Source organism: Cricetulus griseus, chromosome 3 (assembly GCF_003668045.3).
Source record: "Cricetulus griseus strain 17A/GY chromosome 3, alternate assembly CriGri-PICRH-1.0, whole genome shotgun sequence".
In the NCBI taxonomy this organism is placed as follows: domain Eukaryota; kingdom Metazoa; phylum Chordata; class Mammalia; order Rodentia; family Cricetidae; genus Cricetulus; species Cricetulus griseus.
The window spans coordinates 85,072,343-85,093,874 of NC_048596.1; the positions used below are offsets into that span (position 1 = coordinate 85,072,343).

General features: G+C 40.3%; 1 protein-coding gene across 2 annotated transcripts in view; it reads left to right on the forward strand.

The window, feature by feature from the left end:
• Sox6 (SRY-box transcription factor 6) overlaps nt 1–21,532 on the forward strand; it is a 318,006-nt gene that overhangs the window by 208,677 nt on the left and 87,797 nt on the right. Inside the window, exons 7-8 of one of the 2 annotated variants that reach the window (XM_035442268.1) lie at nt 3,029–3,108; nt 4,511–4,633. In XM_035442268.1, the coding sequence (XP_035298159.1) occupies nt 3,029–3,108; nt 4,511–4,633 (203 nt within the window). The remainder of the gene's footprint in view (nt 1–3,028; nt 3,109–4,510; nt 4,634–21,532) is intronic. The other variant, XM_035442269.1, reaches the window with a different exon arrangement.

The following is a 21,532-nucleotide window of genomic DNA, read 5'->3' on the forward strand; positions in this document are numbered from 1 at the left end:
ATTTTGACTATGTTTTTCAGATTTTTTTTAATGACTCCTTTTAGAAAGTAGGATTTATATATGAAACACATCCACTAAAAATATTCTGAGAGGTGTCTAATGTGTTCCACGTTCTTGGGATAAATTCTCCTTCTCTAGTGTTTAATTAAATGCACTAAGGTTTGGGTTTATCTCAGTGTCTCTGGAAATTTGAGAATTTACTTTTTTTCTTTCATTTGGAACTCTTGGTGTGGAAGGGATGCCAAAGGAATGTTGCCTGTTTCGATGAATGAATCCAGTGTCAGCCACATTTATGTGGGTCTAAATTCTGTTTTATGCTTGTTCTGCAATAATAGCTAGATTTCAGAAGTTGGACTTATAGAATGACCATTGCTTCTCAGATTAGTGTTTGGAGATTGTCTTCTTAGACTTGAGGTAACAAGGGCCAGATTGCCATCATGCGTCATGTCTAAAGTGAACCTGTTCCAACAGGCTGCCTTTTCCTTTGTACAAATTTAAAAAGAATGGTCCTCATGCAAACATTTCACATCCAGAAACGAATTTGAAAAAAAAATTGCTGCAACATGTTGGCTGATTCCCTGCCAAATCAGCCACTGCAAACTTTTCTTGATCAACTGTTACAAAGAAAATTAGAAGGAAGTGTGTAACTCTGTTATCACAAACTAAACTCATGTTGCCCTGAAATCTCTCTCTCACTCTTACATTATTTTCTTCTATGGTTAACCCTAATTCCCCTCTCCTGCCTTTCTACTCCCCTCCTACTTCTAACCATCCTGGTGATATACTCCATTGCTCTAATGTATTCATTTTGACTTTTAGTACTGATACAATGATGGGTTCTGGAGAAATAGCTTTCTGAAGATCTATTCAGATATGCAGATTCAAACCCTCAGAAAGGTTAAAAATATTTTGAAAATATGCTTGTCAACAGTGGAAAGAAAGCTGTTTGTAGCCAGCAGGTGAGCTGGAGAGTACTACAGGGTGTGGTAGAGATAGTCATAAATTAACTGGCAAGCCAGAAACCATGTAAAAAGCCGACTATTTCACGGCACAGTGGCATGACAGCTATGGAGAAGGAGTGCCCTGGGGAATTCTTTCAGAGTTTGATTTTTTAAAATATGTTTGACATGAAAAATGTTTTAGTACAAATAAAGCCACTGGTATTAAACTTCCAGGGAGGGGGTTGTGGTGTAGAGTTGCATGAATAATGCATGACATTTAAAGAAAGAACAGCTTTAAAATGTTTGGGGAGGAGGTCTGTGTTGACGGGTGGAATGGTTATTTTTTTTCACTCTATTTTTGAAACATCATTAATTCAGTATCATTTGTGGTTTTTTTAAAAGCTGATAAGATATCCACCAAAGGAAAAAAATACCATTTGACTTAGATCAAGATATTCTTTCTTCAGATAATTTACTTTAAATATCAAGAAGATCAGTAGACTTATTTAAGCATAAAGTGATAGCCATTTACTATAAAAATAATTTTGCCTAGTTATCTTTTTAAAAAAAACTCAGAGTAGGGCAGACTCAAATCAACCTCATGGAAGGGGAAAAACAAGGTCAGATATTTTGAACATTACTCCATAGGAGACCGGCACAATATGGCGTTAGTGAGTGCATTGCGGCAGCATCCCGTTTGCAATCAGAATCCAATTGTTACTGAACTGTGTACAGGCACACACTGTGCTCAATGGGCTGACGGGGTATTATGGATATGACGCAAAGAGACCGTGCAGATCAGAAGCTAACAATTTGTTAAAAGTGAAAGCGACTTAATATTTACATTGGGCCAGCTGAGTAGCACTTTACATGGCAAGCAGGATGAGTTCCAAGGACCCGGGGTACCAGGCAAGCTGCAGGTGTTAGCGCCCACATAGACAGAAAACAAGAGGTTCTCTTGCTTTCTAGTTGACAACCCCAGTGCCTGGAATTCTTCCTTCAATGTCTCTTCATTATTACATTCCGAGTTCAGTGTGGAAAAAGTTCATGCAAAACAGCATGATTATTATAAATGTCAAAATGTGTGGGGGAACAGCCTATTAAAATATAGCCTAGAGATAGTACATAACACTGACTTTAAATAAGTAGCTGGAGCCAGAGTGCTACTACATTAAGTCATTGATATTGTGTGATTCATCCACAAATATTAATTTTTAGTTCACTTACCGCCATTCCAATATGTCCCCCATGTTCTTTCTCTTGTCTCTTTGGGTCTCTGACCATGACCTGTGTTCTCAGGTCACAGGAGGTGCTTCAATATCCTGGGTAGGTGATGGCTTGGTCTTGAAACACCTTACAATATAAAATAGAGAGCACTCACTCCCAGATTTTAAGTGCAGACAGCCTATGCAAAATGTGTAGTTATTTAATTATCATCACCAAAAAATGGTTCAATCAGTGCCTTGTGTGCATGATTCTACACTAGGCTCCATTACTCTAGTACTGAATGTTGAACTGAAAGACACAGATTTCCACTGTCAATAGGTGCCAGCATTTCACAGAGTGCCAACAGGTAGGATTATCCATATTAAAGGGGTTTTTTTTGTAGTGTGTTGTTTACTCTTTATGAAATAAAACTTAGCATTATGGCCAGTCATTAGCAAATAGTCTCTTTTGGACTCTAGGATTCCACTTCTCTACCTTACCTACCATGATTAAACTTTGTTTCTTTAAGAGTAAAACCTCTTTCACAGTGTGCTGAGCATCAGCCTGGCTTTAAGATTTTTTTGACTCTTAAAAAAAATGATGTATTACAAGATTTGTAGTGGAGCGAACATGCTTGAATTGCACATTTAATTTTTTTCAACATCACATTCATGTTCTGCCAGTTTGCCTACCAGCTATCTGTTAACAAAAAGTTCCAAGGCAGCAGTGCAAGCCTGTGCCCAGCTAAGCCTTTTGTTTCTGCAGATGTTTGGGCTTAGGGCAATGTTGTAAAGCTGGGGCGAGCCAAGGACCATGTTTATACTTGTCTGCTGCGATTCCCTGGGCATTGTCTAACCTGTGTGCATTGTTCTTTTCGACAGGTGATAACTACCCTGTACAGTTCATTCCGTCAACAATGGCAGCTGCTGCTGCTTCTGGGCTCAGCCCTTTACAGCTCCAGGTAAGTGCCAGGAGGTAAAAAGAATGTGGGAGAGGGGCCAGTGCTTTAGTGGAAACCTGCAAGCCAGCTGTATTCTAAATAATGGCCTGAATGTTAAATCATTTTTAATCATAGTCCAGAGAATTAACACCTTCTGTACTTAGCACACTGGAAATGGAAGAGAAAAGTGCCATTTCCTGCCATTTTTAAAGGAAATTTGATGTCACAATTTGGTACTGTGTGCTCTCTCCCTTGGAAAGTTAACAGTTTTAAATTGTTTAAGGCTAGTTGTTGAATGTGTTACCCTTTTCCTTATCAGTATTTCACCCCCCCCCCCCCGTGTTTCTATTATACAGATACTAGCTTTTCCACCATCAGCTTTAGACCAGAGATGGTGCTGGTCCTTTTCCCCCTTGTAGCTCATGGAATAAGAAACATTATTCTTAGTTACTTTATTTAGCAAAACATAGACACACTGTTTCCAAGTGTGTGGCATGACCTTGTTTTCACCAGGGTTAAAGGTCTAGGCATGGTTCCCAAGTCAGTACTGGGTCAGTGTCTCTTGTTTATCATGCTAATCATGCTTTAAGGCTGACTGAACAATTATTTGCACCTTACGTTCCTCATAGTGAAATGGGGTATTTAGGATAGGCCTGGTGGCCTTTAAATATTTCTAACACCCCTACTAGAGCCAATATAAACTGACTTTAACTATGAATATATTTCAGTGGTAAAAACAGAGAGTCAAAGTTTTAGCATTAAATTACTTAACAATATAGGATTAGTTAAATTTCCCTACAGTTCAAAATCCCTGAAAGACAGTTTTTGTTTGATTTTATTTGAGCTTTCCTTTTGAATCTGGGGAATAGCTTCTGGACAGATAGTATTTTTTGTGTTGCTATTGCCTGTGAGACTTGACCATAAAAAGTGTGCCACTGTTGTAACAACAATGACAAACAAACAAAAAACCCCACAACACTTTAAACATTTTCAGTAAGAAGTTTCCGTCACAAGCCTCACCTTGGCAGCATAAACTTGTCTGCACTAGAGGTACCAAGTGACAGGAACATCTTGCCAGCAGGATGGCCAACTCCTTCTCTTCACAGACATTTGCCTTACACACTTCCAACACTGTGCTCCCAGCAGCAGGGGAGGATCTAAAGGGAGCTATCCCACTGGTAACCCTCCTCTAGTTCTGTACCAGCTGTGCAGCTGTGCTGTGGGTTCCCTCTTGATTTAGAGGCAGGAGGAAGTACTCACTGGCTCCTCCTTTGACCAGTTTCTGTAAAACAGAGAGGCTGGGTCTAGGACTGCTTTCCATTCTTTGATGTGGTCTATACCCTGCATTGAATTCCATGTTGTTTCTTGAGTTCTGACAGTATGTTTTGTCTTTTTTTTTTTTTCTGAATATGCCATTAAACAGAAGGGTCATGTCTCCCACCCACAAATTAACCCAAGGCTAAAGGGCATAAGTGACCGTTTTGGCAGGAATTTGGACACCTTTGAACATGGTGGTGGCCACTCTTACAACCACAAACAGATTGAGGTATGAATGCTTCTGTTGGTGCTTCTTTGGGTGGGGGACTCGATGGTTCCAGCATATTCTAGGCTTTCTGAAAAGTGGCAAACAGCCTGAATGCTAACGCCAATCCTTTTTCTCCTCATTCCTAAGGAGGCTTTTTCTTTTATTCCTTTTCCTTCAGAGAAAAAAGCAAAACTTAACCTGAAGTGCTTAAACTAGGTTATATTCTGCTGTGTTCTTGTGAGTAGCTTCAAAGCTGCCTTTCCACACTCTTACCCATTCTTATGTATAATGTTGTATTATGTTTAACAAATACTTTAATGATCATTTCCATTTTACCTTGTACTCCCCTGTAACACTGATCAACCCTGATTCTGACTGTATAGTTCTATAGCCAAGGGACAGAGAGGTCCAGAGAGCCCACCACAGCTGTTAAATACTTGGGGCGTCAGGGTGACTATTCACAGTTGCTAACCCTGTCTGAGCTGGTTTCCTAACTTTGTTTTTACTTCCTGAAATTGAGTGTCTGGGCCTAGATGAGCCCACAAGTCTCCTGGGTGTCCTTAAAGTGTTTAGCCACCCAAGAAAAAATGCGTGATTTGGGGAATTCATGCCCCTTCTGTGTCTGTCCCTTTAGAAGATGAAGTCCTTCTCTGCAGCAGGAAATCAGTCTTCTTCTCTGTGGTGTCACACTGTATCTCTCTCCTGTATCAATCATTAGTTTCCCTCTCTGGGACTGTCAGAGATATGGGTGGGTTACCAGGTAGCTACTGATTTTTTTTTAAAGATTAATTTTCTGGGTAAGACCAAATACCAAACTTTATATTCTAACCCAGATGGGAAACTTTACCCATTCCTCTCCTCTAAAAACTCTCACTGTATCTATTTGGTCCTATCAGTGTAGATACATCAGTAATCTGTGACACTTTGACATGATCTCCTCTGCCACTTTTTAATCTACCTGTTTGGAAAATGATGGTAAATGATGGGGTAATCACACCTAAGAAGGAGAAGGACAAGATATGGCCACCTTGAAATGGCCTGAGGATGAACTGCAATACTGTCTGTCACTCCCCAAGGATGGTAGTAGGAGCACTGGGGTTTCTACTGTGACATGACTAGACACAGACCAGCACAATGCCTGCTATCTTCTTCATAGCCAGAAGACACTTTTTCAAAGGCCTTCTGTTGGCTGTAGAAACGCCACCATGTTCCTGGGCAGTGTGAAAATCAGCTGGCTCCAGAGGACTAAAGAAAGGTGTGTGGAGATAGGGGGCAGCCTTTCTGTGTGATAGTAGGTAGCAAGCTGACCCACTCAAGACATGAAGCCTTTGGAGCTATAAAATGCCTAGGAGACTGGGAAAGCAGGCGATCTTGGCTCAAGCTCTCTGTCTTTGGTTCTCTGTAGGGATATCACATTCTGTCCCTTCTTCCCTCCTGGAGCTAGGTTTCTGCCAAATCTCTCATTTCACCTCATGCTTGACTCTGATATCCTCCTCACAGGCACAACTGCTTGCTGTGTCAGATCTGACTTCTGGAACCCATGGTGTCATATACAGGGGTGCCATAGCTTCCCAGAGTCTCCAATATGCTGGCTTAGAAGCTAGGGAGATGTCACATGTCTGTCACTTTAATTGGGCCAAATAGCAAACCCATCCTATGCAAGAGCTTTTATAGCTTTGTTGTTTAAGTGTATCTGTCTGAGCATATCCTGAGATTTTATTTGTATTATGCTTTACTGCCTCCATTTTAATTTTTTTATTTAACTAAAAAAATTCATTGTAAGTTGGATGGTGGTGGTGTATACTTTAATTCCATCACTCAGGAGGCAGAGGCAAGTGGATCTCTGTGAGTTTGAGACCATCCTGGTCCACAGAGGGAGTTCCAGGACAGCCAGGGTTACACAGAGAAACCCTGTCTCGAAAAAAGAAAATTCATTATAAAGAAACCTCTTTCTTTCTTTCTTTCTTTCTTTCTTTCTTTCTTTCTTTCTTTCTTTCTTTCTTTCTTTCTCTATCTATCTATTTATTGGTTTTTCGGGACAGGCTTTCTCTGTGGCTTTGGAGACTGTACTGGAACTAGCTCTTGTGGACCAGGCTGGTCTTGAACTCACAGTGATCCACCTGCCTCTGCCTCCCGAGTGCTGGGATTAAAGGTGTGTGCCACCACCGCCTGGCGAAACCTCTTTATTGTAATGAACTCACAAATGAAAAATTCACACAGCTGGCTTAAAGGAAGTCACTCACAAACTCCCTGAAACTCAATGTATTTCTGCAGAGTTATATTGGCAATTTGAGCTTCGATTATGGTTTTACACTTTCCCTGTTGACTACATTTAATATACTTATCTACCACAAAAAGAAAAAAAGACTGCAACAGACTTGAAACTAGAAAACAATTGTAGAAAACAATTGAAACTAGTTTTATATCATCTTTCACAACTCATGTGTCCTTTTGCCTGTTTTCTGTCTTTCCTTGTTGTCTAATATTATCCTACCTTGGTTTCCTTTCTAAACGTTATACTATATACACGTTTACAATTGTTTGCATAAAGAGGTTTATACCTCATAGGTTAGATCTGTATCTGAGGAAGGATATGTGGTTTTTTTTTTTTCATCAAAAAATGATGTTCCTATGTGTCAACAAACCTTTGATGTTTATTTCTGTGCTATACTGGTTACACTTGTGTGAAAGGCAGATTTCCCAGATTTCCTGGCCTGAGCATGGCATATTTATTGGGACATCATTAAACGACACAGTACAGACCTAAATCTAAACTGCTGGAGAGTAATTTTTAGAACAATATTAGAATATTTAGAGCAAACCTTAATAATAACTTGCTTTACTGATGTTAACTTACTGCCTCTTTAAGCTGGAGCTTTCTTCCTCCCTTTAGCAAGCTAGAATGCCATGGTTCTGTCAATAATTGGGGTCATGATAAACTCTGACAGTGCCTGGCTTTTGTTACAAACAGAGCTTCCTAGGAGGAGTACTCTCTAACATACTCTCCCTTAACCAATGCATTGCTCAAGACTTGCTTTCTCTACCTCAGAAGTTGTCATTTCTAATGTCAGTTTAAGTCTGCAACCTTAGCAGCACTAGTTATACCCTAAAGTCTGTAAGTTTACATCAAGTGAAGAAAAAGGCATTAAAAATTGAATGACCCTTCTGACATTAGCATATTCCAGTTTGTCTTTAAATTAAGGAAGACACTGAAAGCTGTTCTGATCTAAGGCCTGGTTGTCTCTGCCTCAGGGGCACAATATCAGGAGAGAGGGGGCCAAAGGTGCTATTTTTAGTTAAACAGTTCAGCAGATGGAGGGACGAATACTCATATATCTGAAGGCTGAGGGGCTCGAATCATTAATTTTGATAATGTATTTAACCCTGGGAACAATCGGAAACTGTAATTCTAAGGTTACAATGCTTTTGACCTTTCCAGAACAGAGGGCACTTTCCACAGTAAACAATATATTATATTGCTACTTACTCCGGGGCTCTCACCGTATACATTTCTGGACCACTTGCCATTTGCTTTCCGTAGCTATGTTAGCACTGGTCCTTAAGTAAGTCAAAAAGAACGTTCAGGAAAGGGGACTAGAATAATGAGGTGGTCATGTAAATATGGCCTTTAAATAGATACGATGTTAGATTTTGTCTGAAGAAAATACTGTCTCAGAACCTGACTTCTGGATTTTATTTTATTTTAAAGTGTTTCGGGATATTGATTCATTTCATGTAGTTACTATCATTATGATAAATCCTAGGATAATTTTGCTTTGTTTTGCTTTTAATTGGGAGCAATGTTGTCTCGTAGTTGTAGCTTATATTAAACACAATCTGGTACCATATGCAAAGTGATACACCTGCGCCTCTTGCCTTCTTATTAAATGACGCATGCTTCTCTTCGGCAAATCCAGCAGTTAAACACCACACAGCTTAAGAATTTCTAATTAAAATATCTCCACATGTCAGCATATTGGTAATGTATTATTTTAATCCATTTATTTTGTTTATGAAACAGTGACATATGTTTAGATTGTGAAATATATGATCCTTAAAAATCATTTTATTGAAGAAAATTAATTCCTACAGTACTGTGTGGGTAATGTGTTCACTCACCCAGCCAGTTACTGGCAATGCTGCCAGTCTTAATGTCGAGTCGGCTCCCCAGCTTCGTCATGTGCAGTCTTGAAGCCTCACAGTTCTTTTTCTTATCATTTTTCTTCCTTTTATCTTGCTTATGAAACCAAGCCTGCCCTTCCACATACTCTGCTCCATACATCTGCTACCAACTTAAAAATACAATAAATGGTGGGAGTGAGTATTTATATGAAAGATTCTGAAAGGGCAATCAAAATTAAAAACAGCTAGCTACCTTTGCAAAGTTAGACAGTAATTTGTTTGTCAGTGGGGAGATGTTTGGGTCAGCCCTGAGATAAAGTGACTGTCAGCAGTTATTCCTCCAAGACAAGTAATTTCCCTCAATGCATTGCTGACAGATTGCTCACTTCTCTGAATCACCAGAGGAAACAAACTTAATATTGTCACAGGCAGAGTTTCTGTCTTCATTAGCCCCCGAGAAGGATTTTCCAGCACTCAAAGCCCACCAAGCTTTGGTTGGAATATATTTTAATAAACTGGTTCTTATAGTGGTAGCATGGGTAGTAGCCTAAATGAAGGAATTGGGTGTGGAAATTCAAAAAAATATCAATAGAATTAGGTTTTCATGTTTGATAGTCATATTCTGATGACTTAGAGGAAAAGTCTTACCAAGTTTACAAAGATGGAGGAGCACATTGAAGGTTTTGCTAAATAAAAAGGAACACATTCTTTATTTAAACAACAGTGTCAATTCTTCATGTGGAAAGAGAGGCAATGTCCATTTGTGTGGGAGAGGATCCATTGCTAATTTAGCTCCAGCTTCATCTGTTGGCTGTCCTGTTTGTTTAAAAGCTCTCTAGCCGCTGGGACCCTGTCTTCTTTTTGGCAATTGTAAATCTGCCTCATGCTGGGGATGAGGGTGGGAGGGTTAGCTTTGGCTTTCTTGGATAGGCTTGGAAGTTAATGCAGAAAGACAGAGGGAGAGAGGGAGAGAGAGAGAGAGAGAGAGAGAGAGAGAGAGAGAGAGAGAGAGAGAGAGAGAGAGAGAGAGAGAAAGAGAGAGAGAGAGAGAGAGAGAGAGAGAAGAAAGAGGAGAGAGAGTGTGTGTGTGTACTATCCACCCAGTGGAGAGAGGGGGAGTTGTCTTGAAGATACCATCCAAGGAGCTATGCTTAGAGGAGCAATGCTTGCCTCTTATTAATTAGCCCATCATACCCCCTCAGCTTCTTTTCTTGACTTTCAGGAGGTATTAAAACTTGAGAGAACCATAGCAGCTGGATCCAATGTGCTTTGAACTATCAGACATTGAGCTCTAGTCCCTACCATGGCTTATTTGCTGTTTGCCTAGCACTATTTCCCAAATGCTCTCTTTGTCAGCCTTTCAATAGTGAAAAAAGCATAATATGTATTCTCAGAGTTGCAATGGATAGCATATGGGATCATGAAGCTGCTACCATATTTCCCAAATGCTGGCAATGAAATAAAATCTTTCCAACATCACCAAGTGCCTCAGATCTAACAGATAGGACTGTTGGGCAGTGAACTCAGGTTTGAGCTTTCTTTTCTTTTGTTTTTTTTTCAATGTAAAATCTCCAACATTTCCTGGCATTGTGTTTAATTGTATGTATGTATGAATGAATGAATTTCATCTTTCATGGCCATCAGGTCTAACCTTCTTCAAGACTTTTCTAAAAAGGTTTGGTCTTTTGCTCTGTCTGTGGGAGCATGTAAACAATCCTTCATTTCCAGATGTCTCTTTAAGAGAATGTACATGTTCTTGGGGAATCCTGATGCGGGGAAGTAAAGACAAGTTAAAGGAGGATGCTAGATGCAGAGGTATTCTCCAGTCCTTAGAAATACAACTGGTTACTGTGGTCGGCAAAGTCAAAATGTGTACTCTTCCCCAGTGATGAGTAGTCAAACATTGGGTAAAAGTTTTCCTTTGGATTATTGATTTTCACTTAGTTTTAAGGTAGCGCCATGAAGTTGAGAGAGTTGGTTCTTTTCTCATAAACCCTGTTTGTTACCTTTTGTTTGTTATTTGATTCTTGGGGTGTGAGACTATAACCTCAGAAATAGATAGTTGAAGCCAGTACACTGGAAATGCAAAACCTATGCAGTTCCTCCTCTCTACTAATGTGAAGAGTCCCCCAACCCCACCAGGAGTTATTCAGCTCCAACCCCCCCTAGTCACTCCACAATCAAAAAATTCCTACTATATAAAAATGGTCAGCCCTTACTTTTTGTGGGTTCAACAATCCATGAATCCAACCATCCATGGGGAGAAAATGTTTTGAAAATTGCATCTCTAATGAATGTCTATAGGTTATTTTTGTCGTGATTCCCTAAATAATACAGTATAGCAAGTGTTTGCATAGCATTTACATTGCATTAGGTGTTATAGAAGATTGAACACAGAAAGATATGTAAAGATTGCATGTAAAGGCCTGGAGCATCCAGAGATTTGGGTACCATGGGATGGGAACAAATCCCCCACTGATACTGAAGGACAGTTGTCCTTGTATGTAAGTAGACAATAATAGATCTTCCATAGTATCATTGCTATCATTGTTTCTCCAAATAAGCTTTGTAGTATATTGGATTGGTATTATCTACATATTTCTATGCTAGAATTAGAGACAGAACATGATGGAGAATGTTTTAGAAAGTCTGAAAGCAAAACATTCTGTGGCAGAAAAGGCTTTCCTCAATTTTCAAGAATAGAATGAGTAAGTACAGTCAATAGAAAATTTATATTGGAAAAAATATATCACAAGCTTATCGGTCAAATAACAAATAAGACTGATCAAGATTAAACCATTTCTTAGTGATATTTAAATAAAAGAGACAGAGAAGCTGGAATGTAGACAGAGGTTCTGTCCTGCCAGGTACCCCAAATGTTTAGCCCCAAATAACATTTATATTAATTATAAATTGTTTGGCTGGTGGCCCAGGCTTTTTATTGGCTAGCACTCTCTTAATTATTAGCCCACTTCGATTAATTTAACTATTTCCACGTGGTCTTATCTTACCGGAGAATGCTCCAGGATGTTACTCCTTCAGCAGCTACATGGTGTCTCTCTGGAGACCTCTCTCTGCCTCCTTCTCCCCAGAATTCTCACCTTGTAGCCCCGCATATACTTTCTGCCTGGCTACTGGCCAATCAGTGTTTTATTCATCAACCAATAAAAGAAACATATATACAGAAGGACATCCCCCATCACTGGAAGGAGCTCAGAGCTTTCCTTTCCAGACATGACCCAAGTGTCCTGCAAAACTTCTCACTTGGAGCTGGCATATTGTGGTTAGCCCTCCCAGATCTGCCTATCTGTTTTACTCATGGGAGAGTTCATAGGCTACTTGTCTGTAGGTTTGTAAGAGTCTACCCAATTGTCAATTCAAGGAAGTTTTGTAATAGTTCATCTCTGTGTAACTTTTTGAAACTATCTCAATTTATTTTGACTTACTAAATTATAAGGCTATTGATAATGAGTTATAATTTTTATATGCTGGCTGGCTAGTTAGATATAACTTTGTTACTAACACAGTATTCATTTGTCAATTATTGTAAGTAACTGCTCTGTGCTGAGTGATACATGCATAAAAATAATCACTGTATGTTCAAATCTTCATAACTGGCAACAGTAGTAGTTATTTTATGTCAAAACTTTGAGAGGAATAAACAATCCCTTCCCCAACCTTATAAACAGACACAATTCCATTACATCAATAAACAATTAATGCAGATATATCTAAGAATTTGCATTCTTGTTTACTAGACTAAAAAGAATGAAAGCTGAGTAGAACTAGATACATTTTTCATGGTTTCCATCTTCCTCATCAATTGATGAGGCAAACATTTAAGCTAGAAATGTCAAGCTCTGTAGGCTTGTGGAAGAATCCATTTATTGTCCTGTTTCCTTTACACTAGCCACATTACCTTTTTCCAACACTTGATGTTGTGACATATAAGTTAACCTAGACCTTGCTCCTTAGTGCCTTGTCAGTGTTTCCCCAGGAGGTAGTGACCTTGAGCAGCATGAAGGAAAACAAAAGTAAAGAACATGTATATGGAGAGCGATTGCTTAAGACACATCGTGTTATTTGACTGTCTCATACCCTGCAAGTTGGTAGCATACTGTATGTATTTGAATCCAGTTCAAAAGAGAACTCTTTGTTTTCTAGAAATTCTACTGGGTTTATCTATCAATTGTTTACTAATTTACCTATCTATCTGAGTTAAATAATGAAGCAAATCATATTTTAAAACCCATCTTACTATGTCTTACTAGCATTTAGGGCAGGGTGGATCTGGGAGGGGTTGGGGAAGGGGTGAATATAATTAAAACATGGTGTATAAAATTCAACAGCGTTTCTCTGTGTAGTCCTGGCTGGCCTGGGACTCCCAGAGATCTACCTGCCTCTACCTCCCGAGTGTTGGGATTAAAGGCATGAGTCACCGTCACCCTGCCTAAAAGTCTTAAAGAACCAATGAGAATTAAAATTTGAAAATGTGCTTGGATGTGACAATTAAAACTAACACTTACTTAGCTGGCCATAGAGGCATATGGCTGTTATCCCAGCACTTTGCAGGAATAGGAGTTCAAGGCTAGCCTTGCCCACATAGCAAATTTTAGCTCAGCCAGAGCTGTATGAACCCTGTTTAAAACATAAAACCCCATGTATTGTATCATTAAAGTGGTATGAAAATATATCTTTAAGAGAGTTTATAAGCGATTTATGCTTAGCAAGTTTGAAAAATATATGTGTGAAAACAGTGGTTTCCAAGGTTTGGGGTAAAGTAGACTAGACAGGACACAAGATTTCTGGAACTGTGAGACTATAAACTCAGGCTTTGTGGAATTACAGAGAATGTGAGACACTGAGTGACCCTCCTATAACTGAGCATGCAAGTTCATGTAGCCTCATTGTCACTACCTGTTCCACTCTGGTGGGGATGTTGATAAGGGCTGGGATGTGGAAAAATTTCTGTGCCTTCTTAATTTCACCAGTCAGATTCAAACTGCTCCAAAGCTAATGTCTTCTTAAAAATAGATTGTAAGGAAATCCAAACATAAGAAATTTAGTGATTTCGTCATTTGTCACTATTTACTCAGTGTCTATTGTGTATCACATACTATTCTAGATAGCAGTCTTAAACTAAGGGCAGTTTTCTCCTGAAGTCTTGATTGCCAGTGTCTGGAGACACTTTGCTTTGATTGGCATGGGGGCAATGAGATTACTGTGGCATCAGATAGGAAGAGATCACCATACAAGTAATCCTAGAGAAACTGCATTACATTAGACAGCCATTGGCAAGCAGAGGCACACCATCTGAAGTGTTGTGCTTGATAAAAGTGTCTAGATGCCAGGAGGTATCAGTAGATGCCACAAAGCCCCTTCCCTCACTGAACTTGCATTCTGGTGGGAGAAAGAGAAAATGGAGGAAAGAACGGGATCTAGCAAATGTTCACTGTGGCAGAAGTAGCCTTGTCTACCTATCTGTTCATCCAAACATGGGCAGATTGTTACAAATCAAGATCCATTTGATTGTTCTGTCCTCTGTCTGCTTTTCTCTGACCTTAAAACTCAAAGTTTTATACTAGCCAGCCAGTTCTGCTGAGAGCAGCCTCAGCTCTCCCAATGGAATTAAACACAGTAGATGCTTAGCTTTCAATAAGGGAGTGTTAATTTTTTCTTCGACAGCATACAAATCTATGAGAGTGATGTGAATACGAGATTTGGTGAGGATGTGGGAGCTGGTCATTAGCTTTTACAGTGGGGACTTTTCCTTAGAGCCAGTAGTATGAATGAGCCATTCTTGGCAGAGGACCTATATCTGGTGTATTAAATAAATGATATAAAGGAAACCTGAATTCCTTTCTGATACAAAGGAAAGTAAAAGCTAGCAATGAATATTATTAAATAAAAAATAGATGTAATGATGTATGTCCATAAAATTGTCAAAATGAAACCCTTCATTTGCTTGCTAATTGTACATTGACAGAATATTGTGATATTGTATATGTGCACACAAGTAAACATACATATACTTACATAGCACCTATATTCTGGTTTAAAAAGAAACATATATTTAGCCTTTGTAAGAAATTTTTTATTTTTATCCCCATATGTTTAACAAAGAAATAAAAGCTCAGGTAAATTAAGTGATTTGGACCATGTTCCTTATCTCCTGACAGGTGAGACTCTAGTAGGTGACTGAGTGTATTTTAGAATTTATTTTTGGGTGAGACTTCTTTGCTTTAAACTCAGATGACTCTTGGTGACACAGTAGGGAGCACAACACAGCAGGATGCACAGCCATTTAGGGACTCCTTACACAATATACCCCTCTCTTATGGTAGCATGTAAGTAAATGGAAGCTGATTTAATTAGATCATAACGGGGAAATTTTTCAAAGTCAATGTGGTCTTCTCCACACCCCAAGGAGTTTATGTACTTTTTCAAATTTCCAGCTGTGTAGAAGAAACTTTAAGCCGAAAAGACCAGAACAAAACTGAGAATGACCCGTGAGGAAACCCATCTTACTCCTTAGCCTTCTTTCCTCTGAGGAAATTCTTTGAATGCTTCTGCTGCATGGAACTCTATCCTTTGGAGAGTTTCTGGGGCTGTCTTACAGTTTCAGAGTTTTGATGAGTCTCCTAGAGGAGCTGGGGGCTGTGCCCTTGGACACCCTCCTTATCCCTCCCCCCTCCCTCACCTCCGCGTGTGCAGCCCTCAGATTGTGTTCAGCAGGTTGCTCGCCTGCAGAGGAAGCAGATGTTTGACCATACTGGAGTGAGCGCCTGCTGCATGAGGAGCTGAGTATGCCTCCTGACATCTGGCTGTGGCTGGGTCGCCATGCCTGCCTGGGGCCAGGAGGCCTCAGGAGCCAGGGGCAGAGAGCACGGAGCCTCTGCTCCTCTTCAAGCGATTAGTGCACTGGAGCAGTGATAATGCGGAATTATCGCTTGGGTGCCTCTTTCCCGGGAACCTCGGGACAATAGGAGAGTCAGGAAAGGAGCATTCGCAGTAAAGTCATGTTCCGAGAGACACGACTGATTATGGAGTATTAAAGAGCTTTATTTTAAACGATTTAATTTACAAATAGATCCAGACAGTGTATGAAACTTCCAGAACCATTAGTGGAGCAGCTGAAGAGTTTTCTAATTTAAAGTGGCCGGGACAGAAGCGCCGGTTCAGCAAGCTCCATTTTTAGAGTTTGGGCAACTTGTCCAGTTGACGCTGTAGACGACACGGCGTCTGACACAAGGAGAAAATATGCTGATACTTGTAGTGCTGGGAAATTTCTCTAACTTGAGGGGAAAGTAGACTTTGTAGGTAAGAAGCCAGCTGGCTTACATGAAGCTTTTACTGCATCCATGTGAAAACTACTCTGCATTGGCTCCTTAACTCTGAAACCATCTGTTATGCCAATTTCCATTATGATATGTGTTACTTAAGCACAATGGATATGGAAATGGGTAGCTTAAAATGTGTTTTTCTACGAACAGTTGTCACATTATGTTGCTTTGCCTCTTATAATTTTTCATCAGTGAGACCTCTGGGCTAAGGAGTCGTCTTATAACAGATCACCACATCTGTGCTCACAGGAACGTGTTGGAGAGAAACATTGTGCTGCTCTTGGTTAACCACTCCCATTCTAAGTGATTTGTATTTAATTAACACTGGTGAGAGGCTGGGGAAAGTGGGAGAGCTCCATTTTCAAAGTCCCACTCCAGTCAACTGGGAAGGAAATAAAAAAAATAGAAAGTTCTCTTTTCTGAATTTCCTTTTAACTAAGCTATATTGCAACGGGCCATTTAATACTCAAATGGACAAAGGTATTGCTTCAGTCATTGAATTGTATCAAGCTCCTTCTCTGAGGCCCCATTTCAAAACTCAGTAGGAAAAGTGCTTTAGCATAGCATCCCAGTGGATTATCACTTGGTCTGCTTGAAGAGAAAAGCAAATAAAGGAAAAATAAAACTTTAAAATAAAGGAGAAATGTTGTCTAGGGGTTCTCACTGCTTCTACTCTCAGCAGCTCAACTTGACAAGAACAAGAACAAGAAGACACCCCTCTGGTGGGGATGATGGTCACCTGCTTACATACAAAATAGGCTGGCTCCACACCCCAGGGAACAGTCCTCACACAGTGTGTAGTTACAGGATTGGCTCAGACATAGCACCAGAGCAGGGAGGGGTGAGCACAGAGAAGAGAAGCATTGTTTCGCTAGTGGAGGACTATGTGCGACTCCTTAATGTAAGTGCCACAGTTTCCTTTCGGCTCACCAGTGGTCTTCAGAAAAAGACATTTAGGAGTTGCAGAACAACAGTCCCCTAGAATTTCCCTCTATGAAGCCACAACCTATCAGTTCTACACCTCCATCTGCAGAGGTTTTCCTGACCTCACTATGAGACACGAAGGTCATTAGGTATCAAGTCAGGACCAGTGATTGAAACTGTATGTTGCCCTTTGTGTAGCAGCTGGCTTGCTCTCTCTTAAAAAAAAAATCATTCATTTATAGTCCACAAAAGAACATGAAGCAGGAGTGGCGTATACATGCTATGTCCTATGTGTGGAGCTCAGAGGAAGGTTTTGAGAGTTCTTTCCTTCCACCCTTCCACTGTAGCTCCGGAAGTTTGATCTGACCCAGATTGCCAGGCTTGTGTGCAGCTATTGCTATACCTGTGGGCCACCTTGCCAGCCCTGGCTTGCTCTCTCCTCTTACTTTCTGATCTGTAACTTAGTGAGTGACTTGGAGGTTTTGTGAAAACAGCTCCTGTTAGTTCCACAAGATCCCTAAAAGAACTAAATGACTGCTTACTAACGTCCTCTAAATCCTATTCTCCTCACCTGTGAAGTGGGACTTTCATCTCTTATTGGGTATTCATGAGAAAGAATTAAAGGAAACCATAGGAGCACAAGGTCTGATAAATGGTTAGATGCTCAGTATCCTTTGCCTCTGGATCTTTGTACTTATATTCTAATTCATTTATTTATTTAACAAGCATTTTTAAGTCGTGTCTGATGTCCTTGAGTTAAACAAGCAAATTAAGCAATTTTCTGCCCTCTTATAGTCCAGGTAGGCAATCAAGTAATGGAATAGTGGTTCAAAGTGATGGAAACAGATAGCACATGGGTGTTCATTTGTATGGGTGTTTGTCTATTTGCAAAACTGTTTGAGGTTCTCATCAGTAGGATTTGCTGAAGGAGGCAGAGTCAGGAGGATCACAAGTTCAAGGCCAGCCTGGGCTACACAGTTAAAAGCCGGGTGGTGGTGGTGCACGTCTTTAATCCCCACACTTGGGAGGCAGAGGCAGGCAGATCTCTGTGAGTTTGAGGCCAGCCTAGGCACTGAGAAATATTTGACCTCATATCTATATCTGATGCTCCTGCTCCTGACTTCAAAAATTGTGAAGTTCCACACATGCACTGTAGTAAGAATCACAGCCATTTGGCAATTAAAGTACTTTATTTTTGATTTCCTAGTGATTAAAAATATCAACAACAACAAAAACCCAAGATACAGAAAGAAAAAATTTCACAAGTCAATAGTAAGGTTGTGAAAGCCACAGATTGCCATTTCTGGAAAGATAAAAAGGGCTTGACTATAGGCTCAATTGCCACTTCTAGCCTGTTACTTGAACTTGGGCAAGTTAACCTTCCCAATACCTAAATCCTTCTGTTAAGTGGCTTTAGGAATGATGCCAATGGGGATAAGAAAATTCCTATAGAAAGTACTTTGCACACTTGCAAGTGCTATATAAGTATTTTGATTTTATAGTTGCAGAAATTGAGGCCCAAAGAGATAGATTAGGTTACCTAAAGCTGCAGTGCTTATCAGTGGTTTGGGTGAAGGTATAGAAGACATGCAGGAACCAATGCAAAGAGCAAACCCTTTGCTTCATATCGACAAGTATTGGATGAACTGAGAAAGATAGTGAAGAAGACAGTATACTTTATATTGTTACCTATTTTGGGTGATATAGATACTAGGTGTGTGTGTGTGTGTGTGTGTGTGTGTGTGTGTGTGTGTGTGTGTGTGTGTGGAAGAGTTTGCATTTGGTTGTACCAATCTAATTAAGATTACCCATTAAAAATACCAAAATAATACTCTGATATAGTGCTGGTAGAGATGATAAATAATTAGTCCACTTATACAATAATTTCCTAAATGTTTATTAAATGTCTACTACATAGTAAGCACCCTTTTCTGTTTGGGATATAGTAAGATCAATAAAATTCAACCCTTGCCCTCTGAGGGCTCATGATCTAGCGAGCAATGTAATAATTGTTAAAATAGACATGTTCCCAGTTTGAAAACACTGTGGGAGGAGGAAGTACTTAGCTCTGCCTGGGGGAGTTCTGGCAAAGTTCCTGGGTGAGATGCTGGCAATATTGACTCCTGGAAAGAGTGTGGGGAAGCTTGTGCAATGGCAGAGACCTAGAGAAGATTCCCAGACAAACAGAGCAGCCTGGAGACATGGGGACGATAGCAGCAGGCAGTGTGGCACCTTTAGAAGTACTGGGTCCAGGTTGAGTGTGCAGGAGCAATCAGAGGTGAGACCAGAGAGGTCAGCATGGGGGCAGAGAGCAGCAGGCCTTTTATCAACATAAGGGGATCTGCAATGCCTGTAGTAGACATGATTTTACTCACACCAGAGACAGTAAAGCAATATAAGGTCTAGTGAGCAACTTTAGTGTGTGATATTCTTCTATTAATTTGATCTCTAGTTTACATTTCCCATTACACTGGATTTAATAGTTAGGGAACTGTTTTTGTTAAGATTGATAGTCCCTTCAGAACAATAGTGCCCTGTGGCAAGTGACACTGTACAAACAGTGTAACGATACACGCTGAATAAACAACGTGGTGGAAGATTGACACAAAGCCAAGGTCCAGCCATTTCCTGGGGATTTGGGGAAATCCCATAATCTTCAGTTTGTGCTCAACCCAATCAAACTGCTTCTCAGTGAATGGGCCCAGATACTCTTATTCTACCCAAAACATGTAGCAAGAAGTTAAATCTGTAAAGAAAGACTACAGTTCTTCTCATTGTCAACATGCTGTAATTATGCCCCTTTCTGGAATAATAAAATGTTCCCTGGCAGAGGTCAGGATCTCTGTCACTGACTTATTTAACAGATCCCCCTAACATCTGTCCTGCAGACTGCGCACTTTATTAGCAGACTAGAGACTAGCAGCCGTGGCCTGCTGTGTACCTTTCCCACATCTACACAGCTGTGGATTAACTCAGACTCACCAGAAGAAGACCAACCAGAAGGGACAGTAATGTTATTGGCTGATTCTAAAAAGACAGGAAGAAAGAGCAGAAACAAATGTTGCCTGAGCACAATTCAGTGTTTTTAGGGTGACAATTAGCAGTCTGTTTGAAAAGAAATAAAAGCAGCTATTTCACACAAAAAAAGGAAAGTCTATTCATATCTGTGTGGGAACCTAATCAGGCTCTTGTTTCCAACCATGATGACTCCACAGTCACACCAGGTCTGCGACAAGAATGTGCCTTTTGTGTGCCGATAATGTGGAAACGATAAAATTTCCTTTAAGAGACATATGTGTTTATGTCACGAGGTGTGTTACTTGACAAAACGCTTTGTTCTTCTCATACGTTCCATACAGCATTTCATGCTGAGATGAGGCTGGAAATCTTTGATTAATTAGAACTAGTTGCTGAAGTCAAATAGTCACTTTGTTTTATGATTCATCTTTCTATGCTGTAGATTATCACACAGCATATAAGGAATGACAGAAAGAAATGCTAATTTGAACCCCTGACCCAAGACAGGCACAAAACCATAAGATTATTCCTTCAAAGAGCTGCACAGAGACATAAATATTCCGTGGTTCATTGGAAAGATGCCGTCTTAACAAACCAAAGCGGTGATTTGACATTAGGAGTAGAATTTTCTGGACATGTTACAGTAGGCTTAGAAGAGATAGAGTCAGGAACGCCCTCTAAAATACCAGGGCTTTGAATGTTTAAAGTCCTCTCTCATTCTAAAAATAGACAGGAACAACAAAGAGTGAACAAAGTCCTGCTCCCCTGTCACCAGAGGGGAGGGAACTTTTATAAATCTTGCCACATTGACCATTAGCACGAACATCTTATTTCTGTAGTGTGAAGCCCCCCAATTTTGTCCCAAAGGAATGGGTGGGGAGGTGACATCGCTAAACACAGCCAAGGCATGTGCAGGGATTGGGCTCATTCTGTTAATGCTGATGTTTTACCTTTCAACTAACAAAGGGCCTATTTCTGGGGCTTCACTGGAGTAAAGCTCAGCTAAGTGCCTTAGTCAAAGCCATTTCCAGCTGTGGTGTTTCTGTCATTTGCAAATGACTAGTCAGATTAGTCTTTGTTGTCCTGGTTTGTTGTTTGCTTATTTTCATTTCTGATATACCACCCCCACCCCACCCCCGCCCCAGTGTTAGGGATCGAAGTCACATGAATTGCACATGCTAGGCAAGTACTCTCCTATAACTGAGCCACATCCCCAACCAATAGTGTCCTCTCTCCCTCTCTTTCTCTCCCCTTCCCATTTTTCCTCCTTCCCTCTTTTCCTCCCACCTCACCTCTGGATTCCTGTATACTAAGCTAGTTCTCTACCCACTGAGCCCCTGCCTCAGCCCTACTCTTAAGGAGAGTGTGCTATAAGAATAAAAAGTTTCAGTACTTAAGTTCGGTTTACTGCACACAGGACCTGTGGAGAATGTTCTGCCTGCATCTGCACTTCCCACCCCTGTAAGAGACTAGATGGCTTATTTAAGGTCAGTTAGTGAGCAAAGGTAATGAC